Source organism: Athalia rosae, chromosome 2 (genome assembly GCF_917208135.1).
Source record: "Athalia rosae chromosome 2, iyAthRosa1.1, whole genome shotgun sequence".
Classification (NCBI taxonomy): domain Eukaryota; kingdom Metazoa; phylum Arthropoda; class Insecta; order Hymenoptera; family Athaliidae; genus Athalia; species Athalia rosae.
In genome coordinates this window covers 24,992,457-25,008,688 of record NC_064027.1, presented here as the reverse complement: position 1 = coordinate 25,008,688, position 16,232 = coordinate 24,992,457, and the positions used below count along the sequence as shown (strand labels likewise).

Genomic DNA, 16,232 nt, shown 5'->3' with positions numbered 1-16,232 from the left:
AAGTATAGGATTATAACTATAGGTTTGCACCCAACGTGTGTAACGTATGCAGTACTAGGTAGTCCGCTTAGTATACCTAAGTATACGTAGTGAATCGGACTTTATTGAATTTCGTAACAACTCGTCAAGGCGAAGTGGTAATAATACTGATTCTGGAGAAGGGTAAAAAGAGTGAACGAACATAGGAAGGGTAGGGGGAAGGAGAACCTGCAGACCCATGGCAAGTGGGTGAAATATAAAATAGTGGACATGTGCGAGTCTCGGCGCAATGCGCCGGGCGAGGTTATATTCGACATTGACGTTCGATATCTGACCTCTAGCGGATGGTGAAAATTGATAAATACATAGAAATGAACGTGTAAGCTGGTGGAACTAACCCGGGTGAAGTTTGACGGAAATTTTTAGGTTAACCTGTCACTCGACAGATCAATTAATTAACCATGAGGGCACCTTGATGTGGTAAAAATTATGTAATATTTTGAGAAACATACCCCTGTTGTTTGTAACGAGATCCGAGATCCAAAGAGGAGCAAGTACCACAAACTCAAGGGTCGGTAGTCACTTGAAAGGTGAAAAAAATCACACTGAAAAGTCAATTCTATCGCGAAAACATGATCGGAAACTTTGAAGAGACAGAACTGCCCACTCGCACCAACATCTGAACACCTGATGACGTCACACAACCAGCGGCAACATGGATACCGAAAGTGCTATCTACGAATTACCCGACTAGGGTACCCATAACCTCTTCTAACACAACGCATACAGTAACAATTATCGGGTACTCGAGTACGGTTAAACGATCGAAAGCCTTTGCTTGAAATTTGTGCACTCCTTTCTGTGTTCAGTTTCACTACACTATCGATTGTTTTCCCTCTTGCCACGGAATATCAAATCTGACATAAGACTAATCAACTCTGAGCAAGCAGCGTAGTCAGTGACTGGCGCAGAAAGCGGTAGGCTCACAATTGATGGAGGCGACGTTGGTGAGAGTTTGTGTTGTTTTCGTAATAACGTTTGGATTCGTTATTGCTGTGGCTTGATTCGGCTGTGATAAAAGTTTGGTGTGTACAACCATTCTTTTACTTCAGATATTTGAACAAGTTGGTTCCACAGAGTCCAGTGAACACTTGCAGGTTATAAGTGAATAAGGCTATGTCGGCCTATGTTTCACGTATTAACCAGGTGGATGCATCCCAACTGGATAATGAGATCTATAATATACTAAGACAGCAGGGTATGGAGATATCAAAACTCTGTGCCCCTGGTGTCATTGGCAAATGGCAGCCAGAAATTGATGCATTAATAAAGATCGCGATATGGAATTACTCGCTCAAAGCTGGAAATTCCTCCTTTGGCCAACAGCTTCTTAACCTGCATTATGATAGATATAACGAAAAAAAAGCAATCTTCTACCTCATTCTGAGTGTTGTGCCTAAGTACCTCCAACAAAGAATAATTGATAGCTGGTTGATCTCAAACTCAGGAGACTACCATCGGGTAAAGAGATTCATCGATTGGGTAACAACAACAACTCAGCTGTTGGCATTTACTAATATATTGTTGTTCCTTAATCAAGGAAACCAGCCTAACTTAATCGAAAGAATACTAGGAATCTACAATCAACCAACTAAATCACATAGGCCTAGAGATATTGGCTATTCTTATATGACAAGAGAACTCTTGTGGCACAGTTTCATAGAGTTATTTACAATTGGCTTGCCAATGTTAAACATACACTTCATCAAACAAAAGATAAAACGTATGTGGATCCGAAGGAGAATGGCCAAAGGATTCATTGCTCCTCAAATGAAAATCGACACACGGTGTCCAGAGTGTGATCAAAGTCCAAACTTACCCCGACATGCAGGGTGCGAACATATCTTTTGCTACTACTGTATGAAAGCACGCTTCACTATCGACAACATTTTCGAATGTCCCGCATGCGGAGTGGAGCTACATTCCGTTAGAATGAGGACTGTATAAATTACAGCTTCTGCCATACTACCTAAACGAAAGAATCCTATGTACATAAATATAATAGTTATTGGCAAAAGCGGTATTTGGGAGATTGGAGTTTTTTTTATTCAAGATGAACAATAAAACATTTATCACATGGAGTCTATGCTTCTTACCGTTTACCGTCCCCGAGAACAAAAATTATCCGACAAATCTGTCGTCGATCGAATTGCCGACAGTCGGCGAACAAGCCAAGCTACTACGGCTAGTCGGGATATGGCTGGGTGTACACAGCCGTGGGTTGGTCATGCTGCCGACGATACCGCTCGTCGTAGCACTGCCTCCCAGCCTTGCGTCGATATCGCAGGCGTCTATGGTGACTGGCCTTCGCAGTTCAGTCACCGGTACTTGGTACTCTACCGAAGGAACTGTCTGGCTGTTTTCAAGCCAGATAGAGCCGATGGTACTTTGAAGAGACTCGTTATGAGAATTTGAAATAACTTGGCCGATACAATTCCGGGCTTGGACAATCGATTGATTGCCTCTAATTTCATTGATTGACTCGTGAAATCCAGGAATATCCAAATTGGTTGCATGACCTTATGCGCCGCACACTCGAAACGTCTACAGCGAGTTCTATTGTCTTGCCCCATGACACTTTGTTCATGCAGAATTACCATATAATGCATAAGACTTGTTATTGGTCTTCTTACACCATCATCGATGATAATGATAAATGTTCGTGCTTTCACGTCAATCTGTTTCAATTCATACGTCCGAGTGATCGGAATCGTTTATTCATTTTATTGCTCTTCAATGACAACCAGAGTTTTGAATAGAAACGTTCCCGAAGTGGTTGACGATATTCTGAAAAATTGATCCAGTGTGTCACGTATTTAATACGTTGACAAACCGATTAAATCAGGGTTGAGGTCAAACGATATGATCGTTCAGGCAATGAGAACGAAGACAATGAAACCTGCTGACTACATTAAAACGAACCTGATTGTTCGAATGAATGATAAACAGGAAAATGGAAATTTGACGGCAATTCAATTCCCACTTGGGGAATGTCATCAGGTCCCGTCAATAATTGTCGTATAAAAGTGAAAGAATGAAAAAATAAACAATTTTCAATTAACACGACAAATATAATTCATGGTCATTCATGATATGTAGATGCCGTCGAATGTGTATCGAAGAAAAAACAACGAGGCACTACAAATCGACATACTTACGGCAATAATGCCATTCAAATTACCGGAATGGCTCGGTTGCATCGAGTAACTCGATTGAAAAATGAAACGTTATCGCGTGAAACGTTCGAATAAAACCTGATACACGGGTATAGAGAGTAGCCATTTGGCGCATTGATTCCCGTCTGTGATACGGACGAATCGATCAAGTGATTCTACGGTGACCTTATTAGAACGAAAGGTCCTGTAGTTAGAAGCGGACGGGTAGGTCGATGATGCGTTAACAGCTCTTTGGCTCACAACCGATTTGAGGTGAGTCTGATCCGGTTCGGAGAGTCAGTCGAACCCGTGCCAGCGGAGAACTAACTGGCACTTAACGATTGGTCATTAAGTCGGGAAGAAAATTGAGACGTCCAGTTAACGACGTAGGAGACCTCATAGCCAATCGAACAGCCTTGGATGCACCTTCGACGGTGCGATGCAGAAGAATCACATGTACGAGCATCATCGCGTACGTGCACGTGTAACAAATTACGCAGACGGAGTGTACCACACAACATTTTAGTGTTCCGCCATCGGAATACAGTTGCGTAATTTTGGAGAACGGTCGTGCAGGTGATCACGAAGCTGGTTTCCGCACAGTAAGCTTGCGAGTATCATCTACTTATAGACAAGGCCCGTTGAAATTAATTGGTCTGCAACGCCAATTAACGTGCCAGTCTGAAATGGCCCTTGAGAAGCTCCAACGAGACGTTGAATGGTGGCGCTCCTGACGGGATGTATAAGCGGTGATGGCTGCAGAGTTAGCTGCCCGCTAATTAATTTCATCTCTGTTGCCCCCGTAAGCTTGCAGCACCGAGCTGCAAGCTCCATTGACAGAACCGTAAAATAAGTGCAATTAATTAGCTGCGAAAATTCGAGACTCGATTTAAACCACTTCATCGCTTCATGTGCGGCATATTATATAGCACCGAGAGCGCTACGTGACTTCGTGAATTATGTATATTCGGCATTCCGCAAAATTCAGATGAAAAAAGGGGGAAAAAGAAAAGGAAGCGGAAAAAAAACAAAAAATACGAATGTCTAAGTCAGTCAGTTCGCGGTATTGTATATTAGAGAGATAGCGATGAGGTTCTCAGCTCTTATATACCTGTGCAGAATTCTGCGGGACGACTTTTATACTTACCGAGGTAGGGAGAGAGATACCGATGCCTTCTCCACCTACCTATATGAGTAGGTATATGGTATAAGGTGTACACATATAGAGAAGGTAGAGAGTTAGCAGAGGTTGATTTATGAACCAATTAGTCTCGCGTACCGGACGTAGTCCTGCAACCAGGGACCTACCGTCGTCCAGATGATATCCTCCTAAGTACGAGGGCATTGGTTAAATCATGTCGGTATCTGCGCGCTAACCTTTTCTCCGCCTAATAGAGTTCGTATTGGTTACCCCCGCGGCTGCCGGTTTTATTACATTTCATCCTGTTCATTGCCCCCCTTCGTTGTTCTTTTTATTTTACCGCGTCGCCGTGTGCGCGCGTGTGTGCGTGTGTGTGTGTTTTTTTTCAGCGCTTTTGATTTTTTTCCATCATATTAATCACGACTCTGAGAACGATCATTAATATCCTTGCCAAATATGTTGTATCATAATAAGCGTATATAGAAATTAGTTCTGACGGTGTTTCGAAGCCGAGTAAATATAAAAGTGGCAATAAGATCGTTACATTTTGTCCATTAAAACTATGGAGCTAATATATTACTGACATATTACGCCTTACTTCGAAGATCTTTTACAAAGTACAAGAGGTGATTAGATCGTCTCGTATGGCGGCAGCCGTTTCGCAATTCTATTCAACGCTTGTATCCAGATACCCCATTCAATATACGTAGGTACGGGTATATAACACGTTACATAATAACCCGTATAGCCTCGTACGTTTACATCAGAAAAAGAAAGGGAGCGAAAAATTATTATAACTTTCTACGAACAATACTGGTATATCCGCGCATATCACGGCCGACGATAATTTCACCCGTTATTTATTGGAAACATGTAGGGAGAAATTTCGTTGTCAAAATTCAACACGTGTGACCAATGTGCGAGGATTTAGAGCCCGATGTGTACACCGCAACCTCTTTTTGTTTCACGTCGCACGACCGGTATATGCCCCTACAGTGAGTCGTTTACGATAATCTTGGCGTACTGCGGCCGTCCCAGCTAATTTACGCGGCTTCGTGATCTGTTTTAATTTTATTTCCACGAGAGTAAGGCATTTTTCCGAGAACGCTTAAGCGAAAGAGGTGGAGTAGCGCGGCGGCAACGGCAGTCCGGCCCTAGTCTATTTTCGAGACGCCGTAGACGCTAAACGGTGAAACGTTGTGCGGTGACAGATGTGACAAGACACCCATGCACGAATCGCTAACGTGGTTACGGTGCTTCGAATCCGTTCCAATTCTATTTAACTCTCTTTTCATTTTTTTTTTTTTCATCTCTGATTTTCCCCGAGTTTATAACTCAGCTTTCCGGCTGATACGGCGGCAGCCCGTGGAATACGAGGTAGGGAAGGCATCGGAGATTATCCGGAAAAACGACGGGACCGCTCTTTTTTTGAATTTCCATCCACGTTTCGTGAAATTCAATTCACTTCGATTACTCGCGAGACTTAGTCGTATATTAATTAGATTCCGCATAATCAACGCACGTGTATGTATGTATATATTCATGTATACCATCTGAACGTCATTAATTGATTCGAAAGAGGTACACAATAAATACATTATTATTCGTATTTGATAAATGCCTAATGAATATGCCGGACATCAAAATGTCATTAATATTATAACCGATGATCTTTAAACTGTTTACCTTCACCGTAAACGCACTTATAATAGGTGCCTAATAACGCACGAGTCATCCGAAGTTCGGTCGTACCAAATACCGCGTGCGATCCAACTTGAAATTGGATCGTTTAATCGAGAAGCATTTGAGAGAAAAGAAAAAAAAAAAAAAAAACAAAGAAAACCCTGGAACAAAGAACATCGGAGGAGTAGAAAAAACCGTCGACTATTGTCGCGCGAACTGAGGCAATTAGAAACTTGAACAATTGCGACCGGAGGTATATACGGCTGGTATATGTATATGTATACGAGTGAAAGAGAGAAGAAGATAAAAATGTATAATAATAAAAATAAATAATTCACGGGATAACCTAGAACGAGAGATCTAGATAGCTAAACGGCTACGTTCAATTATTTCGTTACGTCACGTTCTCTTAGCGCGCGGATATCTCATTAGGCTTTCTTGTTCCCAACGCTACACTCGCCTCCTCCTGATTTCTATGCGCTCTTGCGAAAGCCCAACCCCTCCGTTAATTGCACGGATAAACGAATTAACTAATTAATCCTCTGCCGAGAATAATTGAGAAGGAAAGCGAACCAATGATAATAATAATAAGAATCGGGATAACAAACGTTCGCATAATTATATCGTACAATCTTGCGCTCGTCGATGTTGCGAATATACTTTGGCGTTAGCGATACAACCGGAGTATAGAGAAGAAAAAAAAAAATGAAATAAATAAAAAATGAAAAAAAATTGAAAACTTGTATAATTTGCGTTTTAACAGCGGGAACAAAACTCTTTAACGATTTCGGTCCTCGTGCGCTTATAAACGCGGTCCAACTGAAATTTGATCCGCTAAAACTAATGCTGCCAGCACCAAGCCATCACGTCCGACGTACGTACCGCATGGTAGGCGCTGCAAAAGTTTTTATGTACATAAACGGTAAAAGGAACGAGAAAATTGAAAGAGGAGAAAAATCGCCGTGTGGCAAAAAATGGCGAGAGGGAAGGAGAAAAGATCGGCGGTGCGGGTGGGTCGGAACCGCGTATAAGCAACATTAGCTTGATACGCGTGTCATCGCACGGAATTTATGCTCGGGAAATTAAAATCAAATTTTATAGAACCGAAACGCACCGCCCGCTGCTGCTTACGAAGAAGGAGTATAAAAATCGGTATAAATGTCGGCAATGTGTAAATTCGGGATACGATATTATACGTGTATACGATATAGCTGTGTAATCGAATTACGTCCGACGTGGTGAGTGGGGCTCCTCCTCGAGCCAAAAGTGGGATTTGAGGTTCTGAAAATGACGATAAATAATAAAATTCATAAGATCTCGTTCCCCCCGCCCCACGTATACCTATGTATATACACACCACCGGGGTTCCCTCGAATCGTATAGGGGCATATAACACGTATACATACGCGCGTATATATATATATCTTAACGTATAAGTTGAGCCCCTTGGATGAACCCTAAGAGCTTTAGACAGCGAAACTTTATTGCGCTCCTGGTGTAGTATATATAGGCATTGTCAAAATGTGGGTATTACACCCCGCGAACGGTGAACGGTGTACGGTAACGCCGTAGTTTAATATCCTGTCTACGTTTAATCACCCGGTATTAGAACCTGGCTACGGGTGGCCCTGTTGCGTCATCATATTGAAATATTTTTTCCCCCCCCCCCCCCCCCCTCCCTCCCCTTTCCGCGCTTTGCAAAACCTCAGAAATCATAAACCAACACACACACGCGATGACGTTGAACAAACAATTTTTTCACTGTTCCACATATCCTTCGATTTTGGTTAAGTTTCTTTCGCGTACCACCCTCGATAATTCGCATCTCCTACAGGTTTTTCGACGAGTTCGATGACAATTTGGGCAATTTTTTGATTATTGAATTTGTCAAACAATCGGTACGTCGAAAACCGAAGCAAAATGGGGTGGTGGGATTTGGAGGTAACTATATACATGCATCCGGATTTTGAAGGAGTGCAGGTCACTTATTATAGTAATTAGAATGCTTAGAATCATATATGGAAGAACGCGTCCGAACCGAACTCGTCTGAAATGTTGATTTACCTCGTGCCACGAATCGTCACTTTGCCGAATAAATGTGCAAGTTTGACGATCGGGTAGTTGGAAACCTGTTAGTTAAGGGTCACGGTAGCAACCTTGATCCTCGGTGTTAAAAACGCTGAATATATAACCGGAGGTACGGAGCAAACGTTATTTACAATGACACGTGTGATCGATTCTAATACTTTCTATAACGGGTGATCGATACGTACATATGCATTATAAGCGGAATGATTATATACGTTCACTCATTAACGAATTCCCGAAGGCCGCGTGGGCGTAAATAACACAATTACGCATACGTATGGGTACAGACCTGTAATAATCGTCGTCGCGTTGTAACGCAGCCGTTGATGATCGCGGTAGCCCCCTTCGTAAAATCTGCTGAATCAAAGTTAATGTCAACGGCTGCCCTGAACCTGAGCATTGAACTCTGGCCTCATAAGTTTAAGTGATTGTATTTTAATTATTATAATTACGCGGTCATTTTAATCGATTCATTAATTAATTCTCGACAATAGTCGGAAATGTAGGGTACGAGGTACGTAGGTACTCGCGCGTGAGTGCGTTGCAACTGTGGTATGTCCTGCACAATAAAAGTCTTCCCGCTGTACAACGAGACCACGAACGATTACATTTACTATACCGATCGTGAGCCAAATTTCTTCGGTTCCTGTACACGTTGTGTATAATAATAAATTATTAGAATTTACGATTCATCGGCTATCAAAGCTCGCTTATTTCTCGACTGTGATATACGCTAGGTTTCTATTGGGATATTTTTGAGGTAGTTTTGCCATTCGCAGAACATCAATAGTGGATATATGTATAGCTGCTGTACGCGTAAATTTATACGGTCGAGTATATCCACCTAATTGGTAATTGCGTTTACACCGTGCACGGGAAATCGCGTGACACAGTAATTCAAAATCACCGCGTATATCGCGTCGCGCAAAAATCTAAAAGTCTACATAGGTGGTTTCTTTTTTTCTTCTTTTCGCTTTTCAAAAACTAAACCGAACCGGTAGGTTCACAATGGAAAATAAATTCGATACGCTGTACCGTTCGCATAGACTAATCAGGGATTAATTGAACACACCTGCGACCGATACCAGCGCGCGTTTCGCTACAGCGAATCCGGTTGTCCGGTACCGCGACTCCGCCGTACACCTCGCGGTTCGTCGATTGTTCTTTTTTTTTTTTTTTTTTCTCTTCTATTATTTTTCTCTACTTTCCATCGAACGAAACCCGCTCGCAACGCGGGCACACCCGTATGCATACGACGCGCGATATAGGTACGTGTACACGTTCGTACGAAAATGGGAGGTGCCCGGTGGAGATTAACGTCGAGAGCGAGGAATAAAGAGCGCTGATAAAAATCGTTTGCGATAAGATAATAAAGCAAGTATAGTTAGCCTTATAGCTGCCTGTCGGCGCACCGGTTGTGCAGGTATACAACAGGGCAAGGCAGTGCGGGGTGGACGCGGTAGAGCTATAGGCGTACGCGACACGTGAGGAACGGGGGATGGTTTTCTACCACCGATCCGTAGTCGACGGTGTATCGGCGACCGGAGGGTCCGAGAAATCGCGGCGAGCGAAACGGGAGAATTAGAAACGACGATAGAGGAGATATACTTTATACGTACGTACGTACGTACGTATGTATATGATCGTATTTACGTTCGCGTACGAGTTGATATACGCGTCGCTAAGCGAGGAGTAAAAGCCAGGTGGAGCGTAGAGAATCGTCCGGAGGACTCTCCTCCTCCTCCTCCTCCTCCTCCTCCTCCTCCTCCTACGTGGGATATCGCGAGGCGGTCGGTAGCGCGCGTTTCTCGGAACACAATCGCACCGTATTACATATGCAAGCAGCGCCGGTGCAGGAGAAGCGCGGTAGCGAGTCCTGAGTTGTGCTTGCAAAAGGAATAGAGGACGGAGGAGGAGGAGGAGGAGGAGGAGGAGGAGAAGAAGAAGAAGCGAAGTAGAGGAAGGCGAGACACACCGCACCGGCCGTAAGGTACGAGGTGGTGCACCGGTACAGCGGGCCATCGGTAGGTGTGTGCGCGTGTGTATCACTGTACATTATATACACACACACACACGCACACACGTAAGCGAACGGTAGTAGAAACGCGAACCACGTTCGTTCGGAGGAACGACTTCGACGCCGTGCTGATATTTTAACCGAATCAAGCATGGCCGCGCATCGGGCGGAATAAAACACGTTCGATAATTGTCCGAATGGAATGTCGACCGCCGAAGATCGACAGCCTCGCGACGGTCTACCGATCGGCGTAAAGGGGGATCCGAACGAGACTCGGCCGAAGGGGTGGATTTATGCTACATAAACATTATTCGACAATTACACACGTCAATCGTGCGTATCGCGTATCGACGGTTTATGCGAGATGATCCGCCGATGGCGAGACGGTCGCCGTATACACCGAAGGGAGAAATCATCGAAACGCGACTCTTTAACGACTCACTTCGATCCGCGGGCACGTCGCGATACACCGAGACCGATGCTTTTTTTTCGCAGATTTATGTTACACGACGTCGGGCCTTCCACCTAATAAAACATCCTTTTTTGTCCGATATTAAATGAGATTGTACAAAATTCATACGACGACGTGCAGCTGCGCGCGAGTCGTACCCGATCGATTCGAAATCGGAGCGAAAAAAATTCCGTATAAATAAAATCGTACGTTGACGAGCGATATCGTTCGTTATAACGTACGTACGACGGATAATTAGTTGTACGGTGTTGTATATATATACAACGTCGGGTACGAAAATCGCGTATCCTTTTCTGATGTGTAGTTAACGCGCATTACGACCTGAAAAATCAAGCACGTTCGATTTAACAAACAATGCTTACTCACACCGTAGATCAGATTCGGAAATCTACCAGAGCGATTCGCACGCGTCGACCTAACGTCGCTTCGGTTCACCCCCCAGCTCCAGGGGTTGGTATTCCCGACGCCGGGCGTCAGTTATCACGCAGCTTATCTCCAGATACAATAATGGTCCGGGAGGGTGTTGCCTTTTCCCCCCCACCCCCCACCCCCGGCCCCCCTTCTCCCTTTTCCCTTTTCCTTTTCGGCACAATAACAACCCCGCGTTAAAAGAGTCTGGAGAGGGCTGCGTATAAGTACAATAATAATAATCATAATGATCACAAAAAGGAAAACCCACCCTGCCCGTGCACCGCCGCGAGGAGAGGAGGGGGGGGGGCGAGGTGAATGAGCTGTTATAGATGTGTTTGCAAAGGATTTCGGGATTCTCCGGTGTGCTACTACCAGAGCGGCAAGATCGCCCCGAGGGGGAGGAGAAAATAATTAAAAGCGTTTATCTTCCGTTATCCACGGGGATCAGAAATGGGGAGAGATACCTAACGTCGTCCACCCCGGCACTACGGAGGCAACGTTGTCGCTCCCGTAGTACCGATCTTTTCCGAATCGTTGTCCAAAATCGAGCGTAATCGTCGTACGGAGCTGCGCTTTTTTTTCACCCCCTGATCACCCCGTGGGGGGGGGGGGGGTATCGGATTATTTTACAAGCGATTGCGATACATATATTCCCGTGTATATGTATATATTTGAAGTGAAAGGATGTACGTGGCGACGATTTTATCGGTCTCGTCGCGTCTGCGGCGGGTAGAGGTCATTAGTTGAACTTATAGTCCGCGGTGAAAGTATCGGTGTACTCGCGGTACGCGGCTTCAAAAAGAGACACTAGAAATTTCTTACCGGGCGAAAAACTGCGAACCGGAATCTTCGAGAGTCATCGATGATCGCAACGAGGTACCTATAGTTCGGAGTCATTGGAACTGGCCCGTAACTCTAAACTCTAAAGAAGGTGGAATTTATTCGCGACCTCTTTCGTTGCGATATTTCGATTCTTCGTACGCGTCGGAGGCGTCACAGTCGAAGAAGAAGTTACACACACATATGTATATGCGGTTATAACGCGGCCGCTACCGTATTCTGCAAATCCAAAAAGTTAACTGCCGGCACTTAAAGTGCGAACTGTAGAGCCGTACAGCCCCCGCGAGACATAGTGGTACAATTTCGCACATGCGGTACACATCGGAGATCTTATTTCGAGATTTTGTCGTTTGTCACGGAGGACGAACGCCTCGCGTATTTGCACGTACCGAGCGTACGAATACACGCGCTTATGGGTAACGTACACCTACACCGCGTAATGCTCGTCTTTCGAAAAGCCACGTGACGTGACGCCCCGCGGATCTCCAGATGCGGAAATGGTCTCGATGTGTCGCGGTACGACGTCAAAGAGTCTCCTCGCCGCGTACCCTTCATTTCGCGCAATTTCAAACTGCCGACCATAAAAGATCCCCGGTCAAAGTTTAGCGTGCGCCGCGACTGTTTCCATTCCATCTATATACTAGTAGTTTCATCACAGCGAGAACGTATCGCTTTTGTACCACGTATACACATATTTCCGAAAGAAGAGGGGGAAAAAAATGAGACGAGATAAAAAGAGAAAATAATAAAGAGAGAACGAAGAGAAGAAAAGAGAATAAAAAAAAAAAAAAATAATGACGTAGTAGAGAAAGGACATTCCTACGGCGAAAGATCGCCGTAGGATTGCACGTGAAAAATATCTTTGTAGAAAACACCTGAGCGACCGGCGTTTTGTAGTTATATATATGTATATAGGTGTACTATATACGCGTTGGCTGGCATCGGATTCTCCGATGGTGACAACAAAGAAGATCGTAAGTCAAGGGGCCGCGGGACGCCGATCATTTGTCATCGCCGTAAGCTGAATTGTTCGGCAGGATAGTCCGCCATTTTGGTCACCCCGCCCCCACCCTTAACGTAGCTAATAGACCCAACACTTCCGCGCTACCCGACGCTATTTCTTCAATAGAAATCACCGCGATGATAAATTTCAAAATAATCTTATGGGCACATTATGTCAAATTTTCACGGATCTTTTTTACGATCATTATTATCGTCGTTCGAACTTTTCACAGCGTTGCAGAGTCACCGGGTCACCGTACAACAGAAATACATACGCTGCACAAATATACACACGTATACGTGTACCTATATACCTGTATCGCTTACCGAACCACCCTCAAAAGTCGAAACTATTTCGCCCCCCCCCCCCCTGTCAATGAAACACCCGTACACTGCAGGACGCTTACGGTCGTACACCGACACACGCGTATACCTGATCGCCACGGGATCGATGATAGGGCAGAATTATTTATGGGGAATTTCAAATCTCGTGGGAGCGAAACGAGGTCCTTCACATTTTCCCCCCTCTATTTTCGATTCTTGCGCCGAATCGTAGGTATTCGTGACGGGGGTGTGGATCCCTCGATCCCTTGTGAGGATTCGTTGTAAGCTGCCTTTAATACAGTTTAAACTACTCAATTCGCCATTGACGACGAGGTTTACCGGGGGTGCACGCTGTATAATAACGGCTATATAAATGAATGGCGAAAACTTCTCAACAAGTCTGTATACTACGTACAACTTACTTTTCAGTGTTCGCGGAAACTGACCCCTCCGTGTTCATCGACTACGAATTCACAGTCGGTTCTCGGTCAATGAATTTTTCGGACTTTCGGCTACGCTGTACATTCAGCGGCGACGTTCACGAAACGAAAAACCATTGACAGAGATTATATTAATGGCTCGAGGTAGTATACGTTTCTATTCGAGTCGAGCGAAAGCATTTATTCGCTCACGAGTCAATGATTCGCGTTATTGACTCAAATTCGGTAGACGACATTGTGGTGCGGGTGCTTCTTTTTTCCGTTCACTGGTTCACCGTATTATTTCCCGCGGTGGCGACGAAGTCGAATACTCGATCGAACGGAGAACAGAAGAAAGAAAAAAAAGAAAAAAAAAAGGACGAATGGACTGGTAAATAATAAAAGTAAATGACAAAAGAAATTTACACCATTTAACTGCCTGGAGCCGTCGTAACGTGACGTGGTGTCGAAATGAGAATTTGGATATCAGTTTCCTCTTATGTAACAGTTTGAGATAAAGAAAGGTATTCAATAACTCGACATTCTTTTTTACCGCCATAAATTACCGACTTTTTTGTCGTCGGATTTTTCGAAATCGTCGCCCCGTCAAAAGTTTCGAATGCACGTAAAAGACCGCGGTGCAAAAAAATTAATCAGAATATAACGCGTGTAATGGAGTACAAGTTCGAGGACCTCTGACACGACTTGTGGTGTGAAATCGCGAGCCCCGGAGTTCAAACACCTTGTCCATTGTTCGGAATCACTCGGATAACTCTTGTAAGGGGGATGTAAACCAACCCCCAAATATTCAAGTGATCATCGCCATTTCACGTCGTGCGCTCGCGTTTATTTTTAGTGTTACTCCTCGCCGTTTCGTCCGTCTACACGGGAATATACGTCGGGTTCCACATATCCGCGCATAAATAGCTATACATATAGTCCGAGAAATTTGCAGACTCCGCGCATCGGGAGAATCCATGAAACGTGGGGCGAAAAGGAGGGAGAAAAAAAACGAAATAAACAAAATTCACCGAGGAATATAACAACAACCCCCTACCCTCCCCCTACCCTCCCCCCCTCGACCGTAGACCCGGGAGTTTTGAATTGAGCGTCGCTTTTGCGGGACATCGTATTACGGTATCCCCATCATCATATTATATAGGAGCTTGGAGAATATTATATGGGGGGGGGGGAGGGGGGGGGGGCGGAGCCAAAGGGCAATCCTATAGTGTACGAAACCTCGTTGGAAAAGGGTAGATAACGTGTAGAAGGGTGGCGCACGGTGTCGCTAAACGGAAATTAAATATGCCTTCGTCGATAAGTCGTCGGCGACGCCGGGATCCTGCTTCTATAGATCGGGGGATGAGCTATTGTGTTGTTCGCAGGCGGCCGTCGCAGAAAAAAATAAAATAAAATAACAAAAAAAAAACAAGAAAGGAAAAACGAATAAACCGAAAAATGAAAAAGTGACGAAAAAAATTACATCATATTCCCGATATTAACCGACCCTCCATACGTTCGCGAAAACGTTTTTTTTTTTCTCTTCTCAAAAAAAAAATCTTGATTTTGAAATCTGACGTCTAAAATCAACGTGTATATGTATATCGGAGAGCGAAAAAAAATTTTCTAACCCTTCTCCCATATTTTTATTAGGCCATTTTACTTTGGATTTTTTTTACGCCTATCGATACACGGAACTCACCCCCATAATATCTATAATGTTCGTCGAGTTTACCGTACATAATAGACAAACACGGTACGGGTGTAAGGGAAGGCATATTATCACGGTGAGGTTTGACTTTCGGTATACGCGATACGTGAGAAGGGGGACGATGTAAATTGATGAACATGTATTGTCTGTTCGATAGAGGAGTTCATTGCCGGCGACGCGCGAGTAAGGGTGGTCAATAAATCCGCGGCTGACTTCCCTGAGGACTCGTACGCCGCACGTCCCTCGACTGAGATTCAATTTGAGGGCAAACGGCGCTAAACGCTCAAACACATACCATATAATATATATATGGGTATATATATATGTGTGTGTGTATATCACCCGGGTACATAGGTAGGCCCGAAACGGGTCTATTGTGCGTCACGGTTAATGTCCCAAGTCTACCGGGAGAATCTGCTGCAGACCGCAGAACTTCACTTCCGGCGTCGGTACTTCCGGTGATACGAGAGGAAAATTGAGACTACCCCCGAATTATTTTGCCCACGTACAGCGAGGGCGACATTCGTCGATATTTAATTATTCCTCCGTTCTTTCGGATAGCGACGTTTCTTACGCTTTCCCTACAATTTGCATCCGCCAACGCGTTTCCGATATACTCAATTAACACTTGCGTTCAACCGCCGCTCGATTTCGCATACATAGGAAACAGTTAGTTAGTTAGTTTCCAGATATAGACCAGACCGTGAATCCGTGACTACGACGACTACGACGACGACGACGATGACGGATGGATGGATAGTCGAACGGGCGGAACTGTTTCTAACGAAGCATCGAGCGAGAGACGCGTACGCCCTTGTGTACCTATACAGCTAATAAAAGTCCGCTGCCTGTTGCTATACGTTCGCTCCTATCTCGTTACATTCATACCACACACCCTTCTCACGGGGTGTGCAATATATTTATCTGAAT

At 44.5% G+C, this 16,232-nt stretch overlaps 2 protein-coding genes across 4 annotated transcripts in view; one reads left to right on the top strand and one right to left on the bottom strand.

Annotated features, from left to right (window-relative positions):
* The window catches only part of LOC105689124 (stress-activated protein kinase JNK), a 90,633-nt gene extending 90,008 nt beyond the window's left edge, over positions 1 to 625 (bottom strand). For 2 of the 3 annotated variants that reach the window (XM_025746541.2, XM_012405932.3), the window contains exon 1: positions 492 to 625. The gene's annotated coding sequence lies outside the window, so the exon portion shown is untranslated. The remainder of the gene's footprint in view (positions 1 to 491) is intronic. The other variant, XM_025746544.2, reaches the window with a different exon arrangement.
* A 465-nt stretch (positions 626 to 1,090) lies between these two features.
* Positions 1,091 to 2,120, top strand: LOC105689125 (peroxisome biogenesis factor 2). Its single transcript, XM_012405933.3, has one exon. The coding sequence runs from the start codon at positions 1,156 to 1,158 to the stop codon at positions 1,984 to 1,986; it is 831 nt and encodes a 276-aa protein (XP_012261356.2). The 5' UTR covers positions 1,091 to 1,155; the 3' UTR covers positions 1,987 to 2,120.
* The last annotated feature ends 14,112 nt before the right edge of the window (positions 2,121 to 16,232 follow it).